This window comes from Monodelphis domestica, chromosome 6 (genome assembly GCF_027887165.1).
Source record: "Monodelphis domestica isolate mMonDom1 chromosome 6, mMonDom1.pri, whole genome shotgun sequence".
Lineage (NCBI taxonomy): Eukaryota > Metazoa > Chordata > Mammalia > Didelphimorphia > Didelphidae > Monodelphis > Monodelphis domestica.
Window position 1 is genome coordinate 188,916,523 of NC_077232.1, and position 23,531 is coordinate 188,940,053.

At 41.2% G+C, this 23,531-nt stretch overlaps 1 protein-coding gene across 3 annotated transcripts in view; it reads left to right on the forward strand.

The window, feature by feature from the left end:
• The window catches only part of TMEM131L (transmembrane 131 like), a 163,763-nt gene extending 141,505 nt beyond the window's left edge, over positions 1–22,258 (forward strand). Inside the window, exons 28-35 of one of the 3 annotated variants that reach the window (XM_007496214.3) lie at positions 489–646; positions 2,159–2,344; positions 5,330–5,408; positions 8,872–8,957; positions 10,805–10,925; positions 12,172–12,260; positions 16,495–16,658; positions 21,845–22,258. In XM_007496214.3, the coding sequence (XP_007496276.1) occupies positions 489–646; positions 2,159–2,344; positions 5,330–5,408; positions 8,872–8,957; positions 10,805–10,925; positions 12,172–12,260; positions 16,495–16,658; positions 21,845–22,123 (1,162 nt within the window). In that variant the 3' untranslated portion in view covers positions 22,124–22,258. The remainder of the gene's footprint in view (positions 1–488; positions 647–2,158; positions 2,345–5,329; positions 5,409–8,871; positions 8,958–10,804; positions 10,926–12,171; positions 12,261–16,494; positions 16,659–21,844) is intronic. The other 2 variants (XM_007496215.3, XR_008912917.1) reach the window with 2 other exon arrangements.
• Positions 22,259–23,531: the final 1,273 nt, after the last annotated feature.

A 23,531-nucleotide genomic window follows, 5' to 3' on the forward strand; every position in this document is an offset into this window, starting at 1 on the left:
TATATATTAGATTTCACATACCTATATAATGTATTAGTATATAATATAATACATAGTATATATATTCTTATTATATATAATTCATTGATATGTGTTACATATTTTGTTTTATGCTATATATGGCATGCCATATACCATATATATTACAATGTTATATAAATATGTTAGAATGTCATGTGTATCACACATTTTATTACATAATACAAATATATTACACATCTTATTATATAATACAAATGCATATTACATATTTTATTGCATTATACAAATACATATTTTATTATGTAATACAAATACATATTACACAATACAAATATATATTATATACTTTATTACATAAAATATAAGTGAAACAGGCCATGAATATGTGATGATGATAGCATATGTTATACTATACCATGTTTAAATATGTCCCCATATATTTTGTTTTCTATAATAATTATACGTACGTGACGAGGACATTAATGAGGTGTTTGTGGCTGCTGTAGGGCTCCTGAACAGAATGAATTAAAGCATGCGTGCAGTGAATTTGAGAGGCCCGAGCTGAGAGGTAACCCTCCTCTGAGGAATTGGTGTACACCGAGCGGTGCTGTGGACGTGTGTAAAACAGAATCCAAAATGACTTCGGTGGCCCCAGGAGAAACAGGTATGTCGTCATCCTGCAATGCAAGAGGGGCATTCATGAAGACTCTCCTTTCCTCCTTCAGGAAGCATGTAGGTTCAGAAAGACCGACCCCCTGGCTGAGCGGCGCTCCTGGTGGCTTTTGGGGTGCCAGCCAGAGTACTCATCAAGCCAGAAAGCAGGGTTTGTTCCCAGAACCACAGAAAAATCAGGAGTGCCACCAGATGATGTTGAGTTCAAAGCCTCCCTCCCTGGCTTCCACTCCCACTTTCTGGTACATCAGAGAAGGGAAGGCTGGGGCTCTGGGACCAGGTTCAGTCATCCCCTGAGGGGATCGGTGGGGTGGTACCAGCAGGAAGGGGCTGGGAGAGCCTCAGGCAGCCCCACTGATCAGGGAATCCTTATCAGGACACTGCCTTTGCAGTGTGGGAGAGGGGGGCATATGGGGACCCTTGGGCCAGAGCTGGAAGGGGCAAAAGAAGCTGGAAAAACCAAACCCCAGAGCCAGGAAGCAGGTATTTGGCCCTCCCCTTCCTGTTTTCCTTTGTGTGGGCTGGCCTTGCCCCGACTGAGGGGCTTTCCCCCAGAAAGTGGGGCAGTGAGGAGGAGCAGGAGGCTGCCAGCTTCACTCTTTCTGCCCGTCCTGGCTCCCCCTGGCTCTTTCCCTGGGTCGGATGCTGCTTATCAGCGGCCACCTTGCCAGGCTTTCCAGAACTCTTCTGCTTGCTAAGATGATAGATTGCTTTTTACTGGTGTGACTTTAAATTTTTTGGCCAAAGACTATTTAATTTTGTGAGGGTGGGAATAGTTGTTTTCTGTGAGGCGAGGCTCTGTGTTAGACATAGGCATATTAGAGAGCTGTCTATAATGTGTGATTTGAAGTCTGAAAGGCTCCCCCACCCCCAAGATTTCTCCTACCTACATGAAATCCTCTTATTAAATAACTCCATCTTTTCCTTCTCACCGAAGACCTCTTGTAGAAATGTTCCCTGATGGACTATATTTTTATATCATGATATGTAAATATCAACATGAAGCCTTTCATCCCAGTGTGAATGGGGCAGCAGCAGGCCTGGAGTCAGGAGGTCCTGGGTTCCGATCCGACCTCAGACGCTTCCTAGCGTGTGGCCCAATTACGTAGCCCTTACTGGTCTTCTGTCTTGGAACTGAAACCTAGTATGGATTCTAAGACAGAACATAAGGATATAAAAGGAAAAAGAGCTCAAAGAGCCCAGAATAGCAATGTGAGTGAGTTTCCTCAGAGGCTCTCTGGGCCTCTTCTAACAGGCCTCTAAGAAGGGATTCTTCAGGTACATGGGAGGGTAAGGAGGGAGGCCTAAGGCGGAGATGGAACTGGGGAGAAAGGGGCCCGAGCTAAAGAAGAAATCGACTCCTTTCAGCGTTCCTGAGGGACAGGCGCTGAGTTCCTTAGGAGGAACAGAAGAGTCCATTCATGAAGCTCAGCCGGCCTTCCGTGCAGGCAGTGGTGAGCTGCTGGGGAAGACCCCAACACTCCTTTCTCTCTCCTTCCCCCAGAAGGTCATTACCAGCGGCCTAAGAAGAAATGCGGAGACAAGTTTTGTTCGGATTCCAGCTCAGACTGCAGCAGCTCTTCGGGGAGCGTCCGGGCCAGCCGGGGCAGCTGGGGCAGCTGGAGCAGCACCAGCAGCTCAGATGGGGACAAGAAACCCTCGCTCCCTAGCAGGCACTTCCTGCCCTCCCGTGAGTGCTGCGCCGCCTGCATTGGCCTAGAGGCTGTCTGTTCAGACTGGGCCTCAGTACATGCCCTTTTAATGACTCCCCGAGCATGACAAAAGGGAAAAAAAAATCTCTTTAGTCAATGAAACTTTTCTCAGGCCTTTTCTTCTCTAGGCTTCCTTTATGGTGAATCCCCATCTTTTAAACAGTCCAGCTTCCAGGCAGCTAGGTAGTTCATGGGACAGAGTCAGCAAGAACTGAGTCCAAACCCAGCCTCAAACATTTACTAGCTTTCTGACCTCGGGCAAAACACTAACTTCTCTCTGCCTCAGTTTCCTTAACTGTAGAATGATAGCACCTGCCTCCCAGGGTCCTTGTGAAGGAAAGAGCATCGGTCAAAGTGCTTGGCATAGAGTCAGCACTACAGGAAGGCCCGTTTCCTTCCTTAGCCTCCCATTATCCCTGAGTTTTTTGGTCACGCTGAACTCCGGGAACCTGGAAATAGAACTGGAGTTATTCGTTTTCTCTCCAAAGTTAAATCCTTGAGACAAATAAAAAATTTTTTCAATACAAAATAGAACGTATTTCTCATGGATCCGCTGAGAGATTTCTTTTGAGGCTCTTTGCTGACATCTGGAGTCAGCTGACCTGGAGCAAAATTCATACTCGGCCCACTCACCACTGGTATGATCCAAACAAGTCATTTTACCTCGTTTTTGGCTTGGTTCCTTCTTCTGATTGTAAATGGACTTCCATATTATCAGATGCCTCTCTATTCCTTTCCCACCCCAAACCATCATCCTATGATCTCTGTGCCTATAGAGACATTTACATGACTGCTTTTTGAATAAATCTGGGAACCTGATTAAATGACTAGGATGCCCCGTACCTGCCTATAGGAGTCATTCAGTAACTGCTTGTTGACCATGATCTTGAGACTGTGCCTGAAATCTGCATTATTCTGTCCTGACCTCTCCAGTTAGGGAAACTGTTAAAGAGGACCCATCGATAAAAGCAGCACTTTACAATTTTGTATTCCTTTAAAATCATCCAATTAACCTATGCCATTTGGAAGTTTTTTTTTCTCCCTTCCTAAAAGAGTAGGAGTGGGAGAAAATTCATTTTCAAAGGAAAATGGGGCCAAGCATTTATTAGACACCTTCTCTGTGCTAGGCATTGAGCTAAACACTTTCCAAATATTACCGTATTTGATCCTTACAACAATCTGGGAATTTAGTGCTATTATTATCCTCATTTTACAGTTGTGGAAACTTTGACAAAAGTTAAATGACAGGTTCACACAGCTAGTAAATGAGGCTAATTGTAACTCGGGTCTTCCTGGCTCCAGCCAAAGCTCCGTCTGCTCCGAAGTCTGCTGTGTCCACTTTAGCTGCCTAATTTTTAAAGCATGCAGGTATTGAAGGTTGGCAGGATCACCAGGTTGGGAGTCAGAACAACCCATATTCTGTCTGACTACCAAATTCTGACTTTGGGCAAGGTGTTCCCTGTTCTCAGTTTTTGTTTTCATCAGGAAAATGAGGCTTTTGGACACTGTGCTGGTGTGTCTTCAGGGTCAGGTTGCCTTAATGAATGACATGGCAGTTTGCCTCGGAGCCAGCAAGGCCCGAGTGTGTCGCTTACGTCTCCAGGGTCTAGGCATCTCCCTAAGGCTTGGGCAGTGGTGCAAAAGTTGGCCTTCCATTGCTCAGTAGAGGGATTTTTCTCACCAGAAATCTCAGGTCCAGCTCCCGTATCTTTTGCTGCTTTAATTTTATTGTGACTGTCACACATCCACTGGAAAATCTTAAGATTCCTGTCCTGAGGACGTACTGAGGATGGCTCTTCCCAACACAGATCCTAAACTCTGTGTACTTGCCAGTACCCTGCCAGTGTCTTCCTTCCATCGCCAGAGCCTTCAGCACCCCCATGTTCTCTCCATACTGTCATGAGCTTGGAGAGCAGCACTGTAAAGGGGGACTTTAAAAACGACCCAAAAAGTCAACTTGGAAGTAAATGTGTCCCTATATTTTAACATAGACCATTTCTATATCATCTCAGGAAAGTGGCCTAGAGAGTCTGAATATAAAACTTGAAGGCTCAAACCAAGACTTTTCCCTTATCTTCAGTAATAACATTTTAATTCTCAAAAGGTATTTTATTTATATTACCCCTGCGGGAATGAGGCACAAGCAGCATGAGGAGGAGTATTATCTCAATTTTACAGAGGAGGGATTCGAGGCTCAGAGAGGTCATGGCTTGTTCAGGCTCTCATGACTAGATCATAATGTATCAGAGACAGAATTTAAACCCATCTTCTGAATCCACATCCATCAGCCTCTACTACTTTTCCATGAGAATGTAACACTTAAGAAAATAGCAACAGACCTCATTTTAATTCCACTTTTGAATGCCAATTTAAAGTGGGTAGAAATTTTTGATGTGAAGCTAAAAAAGGAATATCCTTAAAGTAGATTATATAGAACTGAAGTTTTAAAAAGTCTTTCATTGGTTATCTTACTCAGGTGAGAATATCTTTTTTTAAAGATCTCTTAAAATAAACAAAACACCTATCCTTACAACAAACATGCAGAGACCAGTAAAAACTAATTTCATACTCATCCATTTTCTAGTGTACATATCTCATTCTGAATGTTAAGTCCATCTCTTCTCTGACAGGAATATGATTTATCTTCAGTCTTATGGGTTGGATTTTGGTGGTTTCTTGTTGCATTAGTTAGCTATAGTCTTTCAGAGTTATTATTTTTTAATGATATCATCATTGTATAAATTATTCTCCCAGCTCTGCTCACTTTTCTCTGTCAGATCATAGAACTCTCCTAGTGGTCTCTGAAACTGCCCATTTGGGCAATATTCCATCATGCTCACCTGTCCTAATTTGTTTAGCCACCCCCCAAAAGTGGACATTTCCTCAGGTGGATGCTACTACAGAAAGAGATACTAGAAATATTTTTATAAATACTAATCCTTTTCTGCTTTCTTTGTTGTCAGGTGAGAATGTTTCACAAAATGATTTTCCATCTGAAACCCCCATTACTTTAAATCTATCCCACAACATCTGCAACCCCAGGTAAGTTACTTTTAAATTATCTGTAATTTTTCAGTAGCTTGGGTCTTCAAAGTAATCTCTTGCCTTGGGAAATGGGAAATTTTTTTTTCCTTTGGTTTTAAGGAAAGTAAGTGAGTCATCCACATGAATTAAGAATTGCTTTCTCGACTTGGCAGCATTTTATATTATCTTTTCCTCTTGGACACTGCAATCTAGCCAAACTAGCCTTTTCTGTATTTCCCATAAAACATTCCATCTCTTTATGACACAGCTGAAACACCATCCTGCTCATGAATCTTTTTATGATCGCTTTGCCATGTGCTCCCTCCCCATTACCCTGTATTTAGTCCCTCTTTGTAGTTTTCCTAGGTAGATATTTTCTCTCTTAAATATAATATAGAAATAATATAATAATAAATTATAAATAATTTGCTATTTTGTGACATAAAATAGTTACCTACACATATCTGTTCTTATTTTATATTTACATCTATGTGTATATGTATTGTATCTGCATAAATCTATATTTATTTGTATTACATCCATACATTTCTTTCCCCCAATGGAAGGAAAGCCCTTGAGAGTAGAGATTGTTTCATTTTTTATATTTGTTGCCTGAAAGTCTAGCACATTGTAAGCCCTTAGTTCTTCTTGACTGATTAATAGGCAAGTATCCTAGTTTATCCAATTATCCAAGAAAATTTGGTGACAGGCTTCCTGGTTTTAACCTAGTGATTCTTTTTCCCTTAGAGCTTATCAATTCTATGATTGTTTATTAAGTACCTCCTATGTACCAGTCTGTGCTGGGCGTTGGGGATACAGTGATCCAAATGAAGCAGTTCCTACCTTCGAGAAGGCTACAGGTTTAAGAGGTGGTGGTGGGAGGGAGATATAACATTTAAAGATCAATGTAGTACATACAAGGGAATCTCTAGTGTTGGGGAAGACTGATCAGAGGAGATTTCAGGGGAGGGAGTGGTTTGTGCAAGTACGCAGAGGCAGGAGATGGTTTACAAATTTCAGAGACTGTCTAGTAGTCCAGCTCGGTTAGCATGTGGAACCCACAAATGGAAGTAGGACAATCTAAGAGTGGAAAGGGAGGTTGAAGGGGGATTTTGGAAGTCCTTAAATTGCAGGCTAGAGAGTCAGTCTTTTATTTTACAAAAGCAGTGGGAAGTCTTTAAAAGTTGATGAGCCGGTGACCTCTTTGTTAAGATGATTTTTAAAAATGGGTGAAGAATGAACTGGAATGAAAGGGATAGATTAGGAGGGCCTTGTAGAATTCCAGGGTACACATAGTAAAATCCTTCATTAGGGTGAGAGTAGAAAGAAGGGGACCAATAGGAGAGCTCCAGAGGCAAGAAGGCCTCGCCCCTGATTAGGTAGATTGTGGATGAGAGAGGTGGGGGGAGGCTCAGGGGTGACTGCCATTTCCAGCATGGGGGATATTCCAGCTAGAAATAAAGAAGCGTGGCACAGGGTTGGGTGAAAGATATAAAGGCTAATAGAGGGTAAGTGACAGAATGAATTAAAATAAATGCTGAGACTGGATTTGAACTTGGGGCTTTCTGACTCTAGGCCTAGCATTCTATCCCCTGTGCCTTCATCTAGGAAATGACCAGAGCCTCACCCATTGGCATTTTCCATGGGGATTGAATGGTGATTTCCCTAGACAAAATAGGCCGGTCGCTGGGGGGGTCAGGAAAGAGACGGAAGCAGGGTTCTCTGCAGCCTGTCCCTGTGGGGAAGGGAAGAATGGGGAGTACAACGCTGACTTTTTTTTGGTTGTTGTTTGTTTGTTATTTGGTCGATTTCAAACATCATTCCTTGGTTACAAGAATCATATTCTTTCCCTCCCTCCCCTTCTCCCACCCCTCCCATAGCCGATGCACAATTCCACTGGGTATTACATGTGTCCTTGATCAGAGCCTATTTCCATGCTGTTGATGTTTGCGTTAGGATCTTCTTTTAGAGTCTACTTCCCCAATCATATCTGCCTTGACCCATGTGATCAAGCAGTTTTTTTTCTTCTGTTTTGCTACTTCCACAGTTTTTCCTCTGGATGTGGATAGTGTTCTTTCTTGTAGATCCCTCTGGGTTGTTCAGGGTCACTGCATTGCCACTAATGGAGGAGTTCATTACATTCGATTATACCACAGTGTATTAGTCTCTGTGTACAATGTTTTCCTGGTTCTGCTCCTTTCGCTCTGCATCACTTCGTGGAGGTTGTTCCAGTCTCCATGGAATTCCTCCAGTTCAGTATTCCTTTGAGCACAATAGTATTCCATCACCAACATATACCACAATTTGTTCAGCCATTCCCCAATTGAAGGGCATCCCCTCATTTTCCAATTTTTGGCCACCACAAAGAGCGCAGCTATGAATATTTTTGTATAAGTCTTTTTACTTCTTGTCTCTTTGGGGTACAGACCCGCAGTGCTATGGCTGGATCAAAGGGCAGACAGTCTTTTATCGCCCTTTGGGCATAGTTCCAAATGGCCCTCCAGAATGGTTGGATCAGTTCACAACTCCACCAGCAATGCATTAGTGTCCCACCTTTGCCACATTCCCTCCAGCATTCATTACTTTCCTTTGCTATACATCGATGATTATTAAACAGGACCCTGGGCTAGTGTTGTGCTATTGCAGAAGCGTGTTTTGTTGGGTCACTAGGAAGGAGAACGGCCGTTTGCAGCTTGGTGGATTTGGAACTAACAGGTTAGCCACAGCTTTTAGTTTTTCTTCATGCAGCCACCTTTCACCAGGGCTTTTTGTCAGACTCAGTGAACACAGAAGGAGCCTAGTTGGCCCTTCTCCCCCATAGCCCTGAGGCTTCTCTTGAAACCTTCTCAGCTCTCAGAGGAGGCCTCAGGCCATAGTGAAAACTTTCTCTTCCAGAATGAAAATCACTCCAGCACTTCCACCGCTGGCCCTTTCTCCCCAGCTCTGCCTTGTCACAGAGCAGCGGCCCCTAGAAACCTCCCATAGCCTCCCTGTGTCCCGTGATCATTCGGTGGGCAGCCATTGTCCGCCACTGCGCTAAGTGCCAGGACTGCAGGGAGGCCCAAAGGCCCTGCCCCAGGGAGCTCATGGCCCGATGGAAGAGACCCCGAGCAAACATGCCTGACACACGGGTGACAGATGGGATAAATAAGGAGCTCTTCAGGGACGGAAGAAGCTAGAAGTGACAGGGAGGGAGGATGGGCCGCCTGGGGCCAGGAGCTCTTGCTCCAGGAAGCTGGGGAGGGCTAGGAAGCCTGGGGCAGCATGTGTCAGCTCTCGGTCTTGTCCGCAGTTACCTCTTCATTTCTTCTGCTAGTCCATATGGTGAGCCAGCCTCAGGCCCTGGAAAGAGGGGTGAGAGAAGCCGCTTTCCCTCAGGGCTGGCGCGAGGGTGCCAGCATTCTCCAGGGGCCTTCCTACTCCTCATCCTTGGCCACTGAGCTGTCTGTTGCAGGGGACTCACTCATCTCTCCTTTCTCAGCAGAGACATGAATACCATCCCTCAGTATGCAGAACCCCTTTGTTCCGACTTCCCAGATGTGACTTCAGATCCTGACAAGAACAAAGGTGAGCCGCCTATTGAGCGCACTGCACCAGTCCTGGGGAACAGGAGTGTGGAGGCTGAGCCTGGAGAGGAGGGGGCAGCCTCTTCCTGTCTGCTGTGACCCCTCCTTGGGTGGGCCTGGCTCTGTGCTGCCTGGAGGCGGGGCCCCCACATCTAAGAGGAAAAGGGCCAGGCAGGGGAAAGAGAGTGGCCTCTGGCTTGGGTCGTCCCGCACGAAATGCATAGTTTGCGGAGCACCTTGAGCTGAGTGTTCCCTGGCATGGAGCACATAGGTGAGAGGAGGGTGGAAAGTGGAGTCTGAGCACCACTGGAAAAAATCCTCAAAAGCCGAGAGGGCCTTCACTGAACACGTAGGGCAAGGGGCACCTCGGTGGCTCAGTGGATCGTGTCGGGTCTGGAGTTGGGAGACCCTGGGTTCACATCTGGCCTCAGATACATACATCCCAGCCGTGTGACTCTGGGCTAGTCACTTCACCCCCACCGTGTAGCCTTTGCTGCTCTTCTGTCTCAGAACTGATACTAAGATGCAAGGTAAGTTTTTAAAAAACCCAGACACGTAGGGCAATGTTTTATTTTCCAAAGTTAAAAGCAATTGGGTCGGCAGTTGGTTATTTTCAGGCAGTCAGCCTGCAGACTATGTCAGGTCCTATGCTGGGTGTTAGGGATGCAAAGAAACTAAAAGGCATATGTGCATATCTGTGTTTTTAGAAGCTTATGTTCTAATGGGGGAGCTGGCACATAAGCAATCATCTACATGCAAGATAGAGTTAATAAGTAGGGCGGGAGGAATTTCTCAATTTTATTGATAACTTTTATGTATAGCATGGTCATTGCATATCCCTCCCCTACCTAGCAAGCCATCTTTTGTAACAAATATTTTAAAATGAAGGGGGGGGGGTGAAAACGGATCCACAATGACCAAGAATTCATTTTTCCTTCCTATTTGTTATAAAAAGATTACAGAACGTCTGTGTCACATAAGCAGACTCAAGCAAAACAAATATTCCCATGGCTCATGTCTAAAAATGGGTTGTTTATCCTGCTGATGAGTTCATCATCTTTTTGTGACGAGGTCATCATTATAAGCCCGCTGGAATCATTCTGTGTAAAGCCTGTCTTTCAGATTATTCCTTTTTCCAGTATTGATAACTAAAGTAGAAATTGATTTTCTGGCTCGGATTGTCCTATCCATCTGTTCACACAGATTTTTCCCCCACATCGCCTTCAAACCCTCTTTTACTTCATTTCTTAGAGCACAGGAGCATTCCATTAGAGTTTCGGGCCATTCTAGTCTTGCTCTACTCTCCCTCAAATCTCCCTTCTTTATAGTCCTGGCTCGGCAGCTTTCTGGCTGGGTAACTTTTGGCCAATAACTTCACCTCTTTGCCATCCTCTCCTCTGTGCTTACATTTCGATGCTTTAGGGAGCTGTCACTGTGTCCGGGTGTGCTCTCCATCTCCAGATATTCGCCTCAACTCCTCTATATCTCCGTGAGCTGTCTTCCAAGTGTGGCTGGTTAGCTGCAGCGTGTTTAGTTAGTCATTTCTCCAGACTCAGCCAGGCAGGTCCAGACAGCTTTGCCTTAGTCTCAGTCACGGCAAGCCTTTATGGGTACAGGATGGGTCAGTGCCAGCTGAGACTCCCCTATGAGGAGGACCTTGGTTCTGGGACATGAGCCAGGAGGGCAATTAGGAATTAGAAGACAGAGCAACCTGCTCAGACCAGGATAGTCAGGGAATACTGAGTGGGGAAAGATAAATTTGAGCTGAGCCTTGAAAAGCAAGGCAGAGGCGAATAAACAGAGGGAAAGAATTCTGGCATCCTCACAGGTCATTCTTTTCTCCTTTAGGTCTCTATCCCCCAGGCGATTTGTGGCCTGGCCAGCCAGTGTGTCCAACAAACAGCTTAAATTACAACCTTGAGAACAGTATGCCTTGCATGATCCAGGAACCCCCTCCTGTTCAGAACAGGTAAATTTTTTTCCTTTCCATAATTTTCATAATGTTCATCTTTATGAATGTTGCACTACAACATAATGCTCATTCACATACTTATACACACACATGCATTATAGATTTCTTATTTGTTCATTTGTCTTTTCATTTTGCTTCCTTGACCAAAAAAGTACTTTTTATTTGAGGATTGAATATGATTTAGACATCTCTCTTCCAAATGACTTTTTTAAGACTGATGTTTGTGGAAAATAAAGCCAGAAACAGGAAAGAAAGAACCAGGAAGGGAAATTACTAAGATAGTATGAGCTAAAATAGATGGTAACTGACATCAGTTTCCAAAAGGCTTAAAAGGAAACAAAAAACCAAGAACAACAACAAATGATTTAAATATTGAATAATTCATTGTCAAGCAAGATTTAGGTCCTGGAATGATGACTTGATTATAATAATGTCAGTATGGAAAGGATTGATTTCCCCATAGGAAAACCAGAGAAATTGACTTGTGCATTTTGTTGAATCCCTGGACCTATATGGATAACTCTTTGTTTCCAGTATTTTATGATGCATATGTGATTTTGCTCATGGTTTGCAACATTTATCAAAGGTTACTTACTAAGAAGGTTCTTTTACTGTCATGATTTCCCTAAGAGGAATGCTGGCCTGATTCTCTGAAGGAAATCTGGAAACCGAGGTAGAACTAGATTTGTTTATGAAGCCAAGGTCCTGGATTTAGTTACCATCTGGAATTAGGTTGGCAATTACAGAATGCACCCCTAACCTTAAGTATAGTTTGTGTAGATGTATGTTACTGGTCACAAGGTGCATTGAGAGAGAGGATGAATTATTCTGAAAAATCCATTACCCACCCCCACCCACCCCCCATGGCAAAAACAATGAGATGTGCCCAGGTGATGGCAGGTCAGCTTTCTCACCATGCCCAGTGGGGTATTACTATGATACTGAGTTGCCTTGGAATTTTCCAATCTCCTTCAACTAACTGTTTATAATCCTGTGACTTTCTTAAGGAATTAGATCAGGCTTTTTAGGGGTAAGAATTATTGGCGAGAACAAGATGGAATCCATTTGTAAGGACTGTTTGTGGTGTATTGTGGAGTGGAGTTGTTTGAAGACTTAAGATTTTGGAAAGATAGTCTTTTAACAATTGTTCATGTTAACATTCCCTTAAAAATGGTTTTGTCTTTCCCTTCTTGATATCTGGCTGTCGTGTTTCTGAAACTAGGTACCTTTTTTTTTGTCACAGTTTCATTGACTGGAATACAACTTGTGAAGGCCAGTTTCCCAATGTGTATTGCCCGCTAGAAGTGAACGATTACAACGGCTTTCCAGAAGGTAAAAACTGTGGAACTAATATAGGGAAGTTGATCAGGAGAAGTTTAGGGTCTAGAGCAGGGGTTCTAAGTTTTTTTGTCTCATGGATCTCTTTGGTAGTTTAGTGAAGCCTGAAAACGTTCTTAGAAAAATGTTTTTTTTAAATATGTAAAAAAAAATGGATAGAATTTCAAAGGAAACCAAAGGTTAGTGAAAATAAATATTTTTTTTTCTGTCCAAATTCATGGATCTCTTGAAGTCTGTCTGTAAACCCCTAAGTGGGTCCATGGACCCCATAGCAAGAAACCCTTGACAGAAAAGATTTTACATTCAGGTGACTGACCTGTATAACAGATTTAATAAACATAATGAATGGCACTGAGATATTCACTAATGTGCCGTGAGGATTAACCAAATCATGAGACACTATCATGAGTCTTTCTTAAATGGTTTTTAAAAATTGGGACACAATCATCCAGAGCTGCCACCACCTCGAGTGCTAAGATTCTCTCTGAATTCTCTGTGTTCTACATGCTTTTCTCCTGCCCAACTTGAAATGAAAAAAATTAGCAAATCCTGCTATTTAGGACAGTGACAACATAGAAGTAAGGAACATTCTATTTAGACCCAGGAAATAGGTTCAAATTCCATTTCTGTTCCTGTGGCTCCCAGTAGTGAGAGTAGGCCCCAGTAAAATCACAGCCATAATCTTAGATAAAGCCAAACACATCACCTTGGCATCACATGAATCCCCCAAATTCCTACTTTCTAATCCCTTTCTGCTGTACCTGGCAACAACTGGCTATCCTTTTTCTACCCACTGAAGCAAATATTTCTCTGAGAATCTGGATTAGATGGTTACATATTTACCTGTGATTTATTATCCTTAGTTTTGGTGAGCTTGCATAATTGAAAATCTGTTATCCTACAAAAGAACAACATTTCCCAGGAGCCCATTGACTTCCTGTCATTACATGTTTCCTGTAGAAAGGGAATATTAGGTGGGGACGTGGAAGGTACCATCTCTTTACTTCCCATCCCCAGCTTGGTGGTGGTAAGGTGGGGTGTTTGAACTGGCTGATCAGCCATGGGCACGTGGTTTTTATTTTGTACCCTCTTTATTCCTTGTTTTCTAATGATACTTAATAAACCTCCTAAAGTTTAATATTTTTATTTTTGAGATTTAATTTTAACTTTTACAAAGTAAACTAAGTTATTGTATTAAGAGTGTAAATCATTACTAGCCATTGTCCCTGCAAAAGGCTTACCTAAATCCCTTAGCCTTCATCACTTTCTCTATGAAATAGTACCTGAAATCATTAAACTTTGTCCCTGATCAGAAAGAGGCCTTGTGTCTGTCTGTAAGTCTTGTGACCCTCCTAATCACAACCACAAACCCTCTTATCCCATTCCAAGACCTGTGAATGACTTGATTGACATCTGACATGTTCCTTAGTAGCTATATGATCTTGGGGCATATCATTTACTCTCTCTAAATCGATTTCCTCATTTGTAAAAAACAAATGATAATTTTTTAAAATCGTTGTTCAGCCTTCACTCACGTCTGACTCTTTATGACTCTAAGGACTGTACTGTCCATGAGGTTTTCTTGGCTGTTATTAGACTGAGTAGTTGTTCATTGTGAGTTAAGGCAAACAGAGGAGAGTGACTTGCCCAGCATTACATGCTGGATTTGAACTTGAGTCTTCCTGACTCTAAGCCCAGCACTCCATCCACTGAGCCACTTACTATGATATAGGGAATAAGAAGAACACATATAGTGCTTCACAGGGCTCTTGTGAAGGTCCTAGACAGACAAAAAGACCTGACCTGAGTTTAAATTCTGGATTTGTTACACCCTCTATAAGTACACTTTTTGGCAAATTATGCATAAACTTTATTTCATTTATTTAATTTATTTAGTCAGAAAAACCACTCTTTAATTAAGGGTTCAGTGCTTTATTCAAGGTCTCCATGCAGTGCTGTGTTACATACTCATGCAGAGTCCCAAGACTCTACATACTCTGGACACTAACCCCTGGGAGAGCCAACTGTGCTAAGTTGACTACTCCCTATGCATAAACTTTAAGAGCTTCAGTTTTCTCATCTATAAAATAAGAGGTTGTATGAGATGATTTTGGGGTGTCCAGGTGGTGCAATGAAGAGAACACTGGGCCAAAAATCAGAAAATTCTGCATTTTGATTCAGTTTCAGACACTTAGTAGCCACATGACCCTGGGCAAGTCACTTGAACTCTTTTCCTCAGTTTCCTCATCTGTAAAATGGATATGATAACAGCACCTACCTCTCAGAGTTGTGGAGACCAGATGAGATAATTGTAGCATTCTTAGCACAATTAAATAAATCTGGATGCACACATGAATGGACACATAATAAACGTGATAGAAATGTTTGTTGCTTTTATTATTATCATTAGTACCTCTAATGTTCCATCTAGAAATCTTATAATCCAATTGTAAACAAGATAATCTGTGAAATGCGCCTCACTGTTGGGCCATTCTTATTCATGGCTCTCTTACTGTATCCAAGAGTGAACATTCAGTGCATCTATATCTTTCTCCTCCAAGATGTCACACAGTATCTTGATATCTCCAATCCATTCAGTTTTCCAAATTTCCTGAAGCTGAATTTTTTTCATGAATTATAAAATAAAACAAATTGGATTTAAAAGGAAGGTTAATGAAAATAAAGTTTTTTTTTTTTCTGTCTAAACTTAAGGATCTTCTGAAGTCTTATCTACCAACCCATAAGGGAATCCACAGCAAGAATCGTTGATAAAGAAACATGTACATTCAGGCAAAGTCATCGCTCAGGGAGTCCCATACATTCTCCCCGTTTCTGAACCCATCTGGGCACTTTCTCTCCCATGTGTGCGCAGATGACTAGCTACATATTCATTGAGAAGCTCACCTACACCACAGGAAATAAGCATGCCCCAGTTTCTTGTTCTGAGTCCTGCCAACTAAGGAGGATAAAAGGAAGGGGGGGCCTGTTGTAGAAAAGAATGGCAGAAAACACTTGATTTCTGCTGTCTTCAAAAGTGACCCCACTATCCCTGGGACAGCCCGGGAGGCGTGTCACCATGTCCTTCCCCAGGTGGGCTCCAGAGAGTGGTCCGGGGCTCCCCACATGCCGGGCTTGCCACAGTATGCTCAGGGTCAGTAATGCTGTCTCTGTGGGATTCTCAAGGCTCGCACTGGCTGTACCTAACAGTGGCTGACAGTGTGGTCAGAATTTTGGTGCTATTCATGCAACAGACTAAGGTTGGTAGTAAGGAAAATATCAAGGACTGGAAAAAGTTTTTTAGGTGATCATCAAAGTAAAAGTGATCTTTGGTAGGGGAAACTACTTCATTTGTTGTTATTAATTGTAATTATGACAATAATAATAGCTTGTATTCATTAAGTACTTTATAATTTATAAACAACTTTCTTTACCCTGTCCCTAGTTTAAAAAAAAAAGTTGATAAAGTTGGTAGTAGAAGGGGTAGAGAAAGAAGCAAGCATTTTATTAATTGCCTTTTATATGTCAGATGCTGTATGGGTATCAATGTTATCTCATTTGACTCTCACAACTACCCTGGGAGATGGGTGCTATTATGATTCTTATTATTCTTATTATACAGATGAGGAAACTGAGGCAGAGGGAGATTTTTTTTTAAGGAATTTGTCTAGGGTTCACCCGCCTGGGTTGTGTCTTAGTCCAGATCTGAATGCAGGGAGGGCTTCCCAACTTCCAAGCTCAGTGCTCTATCCCCCAGGCCACCTGTATTCCAGAACATTCCTACCCTGAATATGCGGATTCTTTTGTACTGTGTCCCAAGGCTCCAAGGATGTATCATTGAGTGCATCAACATCCTTCTCCTCCTGGGTGGCAAACAATATTATTCCAAAGCCCTGGACTGGTAACATACCCATGATATTCTTCCCAGTTGGCTCTACCTGGTTTAAAAAAAAAACAAAACAACAAAAATCAAACCTCTAAAATGCTTATTTAGATTGACAGTTCTCTGGGAGGCATGCCTGCTGCTGAGTGACATAGAGTAATAAGGACTATCTCTTCTATTTGGTAGAATGGAAGCTTCTGGAGGGCAGCAGAAGTGCCTCTCCTTTTACCTTCATTTCCTCAGGGCCTGGGATATAATTGGTCTTTCCTAAATGCTTGTCTAATTGAATGGCTTTGAATTAATTTCCTTATTTGAAAAGAGCCTCCTTTTTCTTCCTTTTTTTCACAGAAAACATGAATTACCACAATGGCTTCCCTTGTCCAACAGAAGTTCCAAGCACAGCCTTCATCAGTCATAGCTCCCAGTCATCTTGGAGTACCCCATCCACTGTGCCTCCTGCCTGGGAACCTGCAAACTATGTCAGCCCTTCCGTCAGTGATCCTGAGTTTACAGTGAGTTCTCATTATTTTAAAATAGTTTCAGTAACACACTAGAGGGCATTGATATAAGTAAAGATGTCTTTAAAATGATAACGTCGTAGCTATCTAAAACCATCAGCAAGCATTATCTGTAATGGGGACAAGCTAGAAGCCTTCCCATTAATATGGGGTGAAACAAGGATGCCCATTATCACCACTGTAACTCAGAATTGTACTAGAAATGATAGTTCTAGCCATGAGAGAAAGAAAAGACATGGAAGGGATTAGAAGAGCTAATGAAGAAACAAAACCGTCACTCTTCACTGATGATAAGGTGGTGTGCTTAGAGAATCCTGGAGATTAAACAGAAAAATTAGTTGAAAAAGTTATCAACTTCAGCAAAGGTGCAGGATATAAAGTAAATCCACAAAAATCAGTCAACATTTCTGTACATTACCAATAAAGCCTAGCAGTAAGAGACAGAAAAAGAAATTCCGTTTACATTAAAAGTGGTTAGTATAAAATACTTGGGAGTCTACCTGCCAAGACAAATCTAGAACTGTAAGAACTCAATTACAAAACTCTTTTCACACAAGTAAAAGTCAGATCTAAACAAAAATGACAATTTAACCTAATTTACTTATTCAGTGCCATCCCAACTAAAGTATTCAAAAATTATAGAACTAGGAAAAAAATAACAAAATTCATCTCAAGAACAAAAGATCAAGAATATCAAGGGAATTGATGGGAAAAAAATGTGAAGGAAGGTGGCTTAGGAGGACCAAAATTCAAGCTGTATTACAAAGCAGCAACAATCATCAAAATGATCTGGTACTGGCTTAGAAATAGTGGTGGATGAGTGGAATAGATTAATCTGGTAATAAATAGTAAGCACAAGATCCAAGTGATAACTAACTTTGTGACAAAAACTTTTTGAAAAATTGAATAATAGTATGGGGATAGATCAACTGAGATAGACTAAACATATCACACCATATGCCAAAATAAGGTCAACATGGGTATATAGTTTAAACATAAAAGAGTGAAACAACAAATTAGGGGAGCATACAATAGTTTACCTATCAGATCTATGGATAAAGAAAGAATTTAGGACCAAATGTTAAAGGATGTAAAATGGATAATTTTGATTATATTAAAATTTTAACGTTTTATACAAAAAAGAACAATGCAGGCAAGATTAGAAGGAAGACAGAAAGCTAAAGAAAAAAAATTTTATACCACATATCTCTGCTTAAAGGTCTCGTTTCTCAAATACATGAAGAACTAAATCAGATTTGTAAAAATATAAGTCATTCTCCAATTGATAAATAGTCAAAGGATATGAGTAGGCAGTTTTTGGATGAAGAAATCAAATCCATCTATAGTCATATTAAAAAATCCTCTAAATTGTTCTTGATTAAAGAAATGCGAATGTAAAAAAATCAGGTGCCATGGCACACCTCAGATTGGCCAATATGGCAGAGAAAGAAAATGATAGTTGAAATAGATGTGGGGAAATTGGCACACTAATGCACTGTTAGTGGAGTTGTGAATTGATCCAGCCATTCTGGAAAGTAATTTGGAACTATGGCTGACTCTAGGTCTGTATCCCAAAGAGATCGAAACAAAACAGGGAAAAGAACCTATTTTGTCCAAAAATACTGGTTACAACTCTTTCTGTGGAAAATTGGAAATTGGGGGATCATCTGCCAGTTGGGAAATGGTTGACCAAGTCATGTTGTATGATTGTGATGGAATACCATTGTGCTATAAGAAATGACAAGCAGAATAATTTCAGAAATATTTGGAAAGTTTTATAGGAACTGTTGTAAAAGGAAGTGAGCAGAAGCAGAACATTGTACACAGTGACAACAATATTATTAGATGAGCAACTATGAATGACCTAGTTATTCTCAACAATGCTGTGATCTAAGGCAATTCTGGAGACTCCTGGTGAAAAATACAATCTGCCCTCAGAGAAGGAATTGATGGAGAATCTGAATGCAGACTTAAATGCGCTCTCTTGCGCTCTCTCTCTCTCTCTCTCTCTCTCTCTCAATTCCACAAAATGACTAATATGGAAAAATGTTTTATCTTATCATACATATAAAATCTATATCAGATTATTACTATCTCTGGGAGGAGTGGGGATGGGAAAAAAGGAAGGAATTTAGAACTCAAAATTTCTTAAAATGAATGTCAAAAATTGTTTTTATGTGTAATTGGGGGGGAATAAAATACTTATTAAATATTTGCCAATTACCTGTGAAAATATTTTTGAGTTCTAAGTTCTCTTTCTTCCCCTCTTCCCTGCTCCTTGAGAAGGCAACCAATTTCTTATACATGTGAAATAATGAAAACATTTCAGTATTAATCATATTGCAAAGGAAAACACAGACCAAAAGAGCCCAAGAAAAATTGTTAAAAAAGAATAATTACTCCAAGTTCATCAGTTCTCTTTAGATAGAGGTAGGTAGCCTTTTTCATTGAAGATCCTTTGGAACTTTCTTAATCAGAGTAGCTCAGACTTTCACAGTCAACCATCGTTACAATGTTGCTATTACTGTGTACAATGTTTTCCTAGTTCTCATTTTGCATCAATTTGTATTAGTCTTCCCAGGTTTTTCTGAAACCATTCTGCTCATCATTTTTCTACCACAATAGAACTCCATCTCAATCATATAACAACTTGTTCAGCTATTTCCTGGTTTATGGGCATCCCTTCAGTTTCCATTTCTTTGCCACCACAAAAATAACTGCTATAAATATTTTTGTACAAATAGATCCTTTTCCCTTTTATCTCTTTGAGATAACAGGCCTTTTAGTTGTATTGCTGGGTCAAAGAGTGTAATTATAATTATTATTTTTTAATACTCTATGCCATTCTCATACCATTCTGCTGCCATTCCTTGTGCAGTAATAAATTGGTTAGGTGCTCCAGTGGCACTATTGCTAATAAATTATCCGATAGTCCTCAGGAATTGTTGTGACCAAAAAATGCCTCATTCTTTCCCGCCACCACCCCACCCCCACCCACCCCTGCCCCCCAGCTTGGTATTGAGCTTTCTATACTTGGAATAACTAGAACCAACATCACCAGGCTCATCCTTGAAGTTTTTCCATTTGAGAGCAGCTGCTAGATCACAGCTACTTCCCTGCTAGAGAACCCACCGTCCTCTCCATTGCAGAATGAGGGATCTGTTTTGGAGAGGTATTGTGTCATGGAATGAGCTGGGATACTAAATTTGGAGTAAGAATTCTTGTGTTTGAATTTCAGCTCTGCGGCTTCCTCCTTTTTTGTGACACTGAATTACTTTGCCGTGGCCTTCAGTTTCCTCATGTACAAAATGAGTGGGTTATGCTACTAGATAATCCCTCCAGACACAGGCCCCTAGTTGGTGAACATCATACACATTTTACATAGAAGTTATTTTCCTCTCTTTTAAAAAAATTCTCTTTGAGATATAGTCTCAGCAGTATTCCTGGGTCAAAAGGTATGCCCAGTTTAGTAACTTTAGAGGCATTTTTTCTAGTTGCTTTACCCAATATCTGGATTAGTTCACAGTTCTACCAATATCACATTTGTGTACCTGCTTTGCCACATCCTCTAGCATTTGTCACTTTATTTTTGGCGTCCTAATAGGTGCGAGCAACCTTAGAGTTGCTTTAATTTATATTTATCTAATTATAAGGGATTAAGATATTTTTTATATAGTTGATGTTAGCTTGGAAATTACCATTTATCAATTAGGCACAGTGTCTCTTATAAATCTGAATTTTGTATTCCTACTCAATTAGCAGTTAAGTACTGCAGCCAGGCACTATTCTAAGTGCCAGGGTACAAAGAAAAAATACCTACCACATATTTACATCCTAATGGGGGAGACGTTTCAATAGCTAGATACAGCCAGAAACAGAGAGAGTGAATGGAAGATTACCCAAGCTTGTCTCAGAGGGAGGACCAGGAAAAGCAACCTCCTGCAGAAAGTAGGATTTGAGGTGAATTTTGAAGAAAATTCAAGCAAAATTAAGGATCCGAGGTAAGCGGGAATAGCATTTTGGGCATGGAGACAACCAAAGCAGACATATAGAGAATAAGAGATACAAACTGTTGTGTTTGAGGAACAACAATTAATTCCGTGTAGCTGGATTATATGGAGGAGAGTAAAGTAGAAGCTATTAAAAAGGTAAGAAGGATCAAAGTGATAAAGAGCTTTAAATGCAGAGCAGAGTTATAGTTAGTACTGGAGGTAATAGGGAGCCCCTGGAGTTCATTGGATGTTGAGTTTGTGATGGGAAATCCATGTTGAGATGTCCAAAAGAGATGGCTGATATTGAGGGGGCTGGAGCACAAGAGATGAGACGAGAATTGTCTATATAGATCTGAGAATCATCTGCCTAGGGCTCATCATTTAACCCCTGGGAGCTGATGAGATCACCAGAGAGACCATGTAAAGGGACAGTGGAAGAGGCCCCAGAACAGAGACTTCAGGAATCCCCAAGGTCACTGGCAATGACATGGGATAGCTTACATAGACTTCTCTGAATACCCCATAGTTAATCATGCCCCTCCCAGGTGCCTCCTTCCCCATTCCCCTACCTATCAGATCCCTTTTATGTATATGTTGTTTTTTTACCATTAGAATATAAGCTCCTTGAGGCTAAGAGCCATCTTTTTTCATGTATTTATCGTCCCAGTTTTTAGCGCTCAGTGTCTGGCATTTAATGAATGCATAATGCTTGCCATATCCCTATTGCAACAAAAAGGACCACTGACCCTCATTTTAAAGCTGTGTATTAACGTCCCTAGTGACCTTTTCAGTCTGTGTAAATAAGGACCCAAATTATCAACTGATCAAGTTAAACTAAAGGTTTTGAAGCCCTTTATTCTTGGATCTTTCCCTCATTTAGAAGGTTCTTCAAAATTTTCTGTTTTTGAAGAAGACAAAAAGAAAAATAGGAAATCCCTCTGGATTTCTGATAGCCTATCTGAATTCTCCTTGGAAGAATGAAGGTATATCAGGAGAGTCTGGCAAGTATGATTCCCTGGAGAATGTCATCCTTTCTTAATTTTAGGAAATCCTCTATTTAATTGGTTTGTCTAGAAATAGGTTGCATCTTGCCCATACAACTAGAGTAGACACCATGAGTGCTTTTAACGTGTCAATTCCTTTCCAAGTCTGCTGGCTCTTCACAGTGGCTTTTGTCTTCTGTTCCAGCCCTACCTCGCAAGCACCAGAAGCTTATCCCCAATGTCTGGACTTTTTGGTTCCATCTGGGCCCCACAAAATGATGTGTATGAAAGCTGCTGTTCCATCAGTCCCACCACCCAGCATTCCACTCACATGGAAAACCCAGCAGTGATGTGTAAGCAAGAATATTACCCAAGGTTTAATCCTTTCCGTGCCTATATGAACCTGGACATATGGACTACCACAGCAAACAGGAACACAAACTTCCCGCTCTCTAGGGACTCAGGTTACTGTGGGAACGTGTGAATGGAATTTGGTTTTAAACAATGTGAATAAAGATGCTTGTGTTTTGATTTCTAGAGTAAGCTGGTTGTTGAGATAGATGGCAGTGTTGGTGAATATTTTGGCACTTTTATATGGAAAATAAATTTTTTTAATGAAGCCTGAATGCTCCATTTTTTTAAAAAACAAAACTTTTTTTAAAAAATGAACACGAGAAAGAATCTGAATATTCTAACTGTAGAAATGTGCCAAGTTTCCCAAAACATTACATAAGTAATTCTGAGAAGGTGGGCATCAAGAATCTCTGCTTTTGTCAGCTGAGGTGACCTCAAGCCTCTCCGGCTTTGGGGGATGCAATTCCAAGGGCTGGAGAGTGATTTGAGAAACCCTGAATCAGCATTCCTAGGGACAACCAGGGGCCTAGAATTCTCCTCTGCAATGCTGATTCTCCACCTTTCAAGGAATTGTCAGTGTGAAGGATCACAAGCCAGAAAGGCCCCATCATACAAGTAAGTATTTCTTTTCCCTACTTAACTCTGTTACCCCCAAATCAGATGACTTCAGAAGGGTGCAAGGTTGGTGCCCAGTTGTCTCTGTGTTATATGGAACATTTATTGTAAGAATACATCTTAGGCAAGGTCCATTTGTGCAGAAATACCCCTTTTTCCACTAAGCAGAGGAGTAGAAAAATTTGCCCTTCCTTGAGAGATATCCTTTTGCAAATGGCAGGAAAACCCTGCCTCATTGCAAACTGGCTTCCACTGTCCGCCTCTTGGCAGTTTTGCTGTGTCCGTGTTAAGGTGTTTTTGTAAACTTCTTGAAGGATTTTCAAACTTTTAATAAAATAGTTTGGTATTTTCACATTTGGTATTGTCTTTTCTTTATTGGGAAGTCATAGAAGGCAGGGACTAGAGAGAGGGTGGTTGTTTAGGTTTTATGTTCCCAACCCCTGTTTGGGGCGGCTCCATGTTGGGGACAGAGTATGTGGGTCCCAGATAAATAAGGATTGTTTGCCCCAGGACCATAGTGTAGGGACAACTGGCTGGAAAACCTTTGACTGCAGATGAATCCCTGCTTTGGGTCATGTTTTATTTTATTTTTCCCAAAATATTTAGTTTTTAATTTTCCAAAAAATCTGTAGCATTTCCTATTAAAATATACTTACATGAACTTAATACAGTGCGGCATCTTCAGTGATCCATCAAGTAACAGAGCCTGAATGCCTGGATTTTCCTCTTCAGAATAGGAACCATTGGGACCTCCCCCCTGTGTGTATGGATGAAGGCATGTCAATACTGAAATGAGTTTTTGCTATATCTTAACTTGGACTTCATTGGATTATGTTTTCAAATAAATAATGTGTTTTCCTTATAGTCATAACTCAAAGACTAATCAAGAAAAAAATCATCAAGACACCTCTTTGAAAATAACA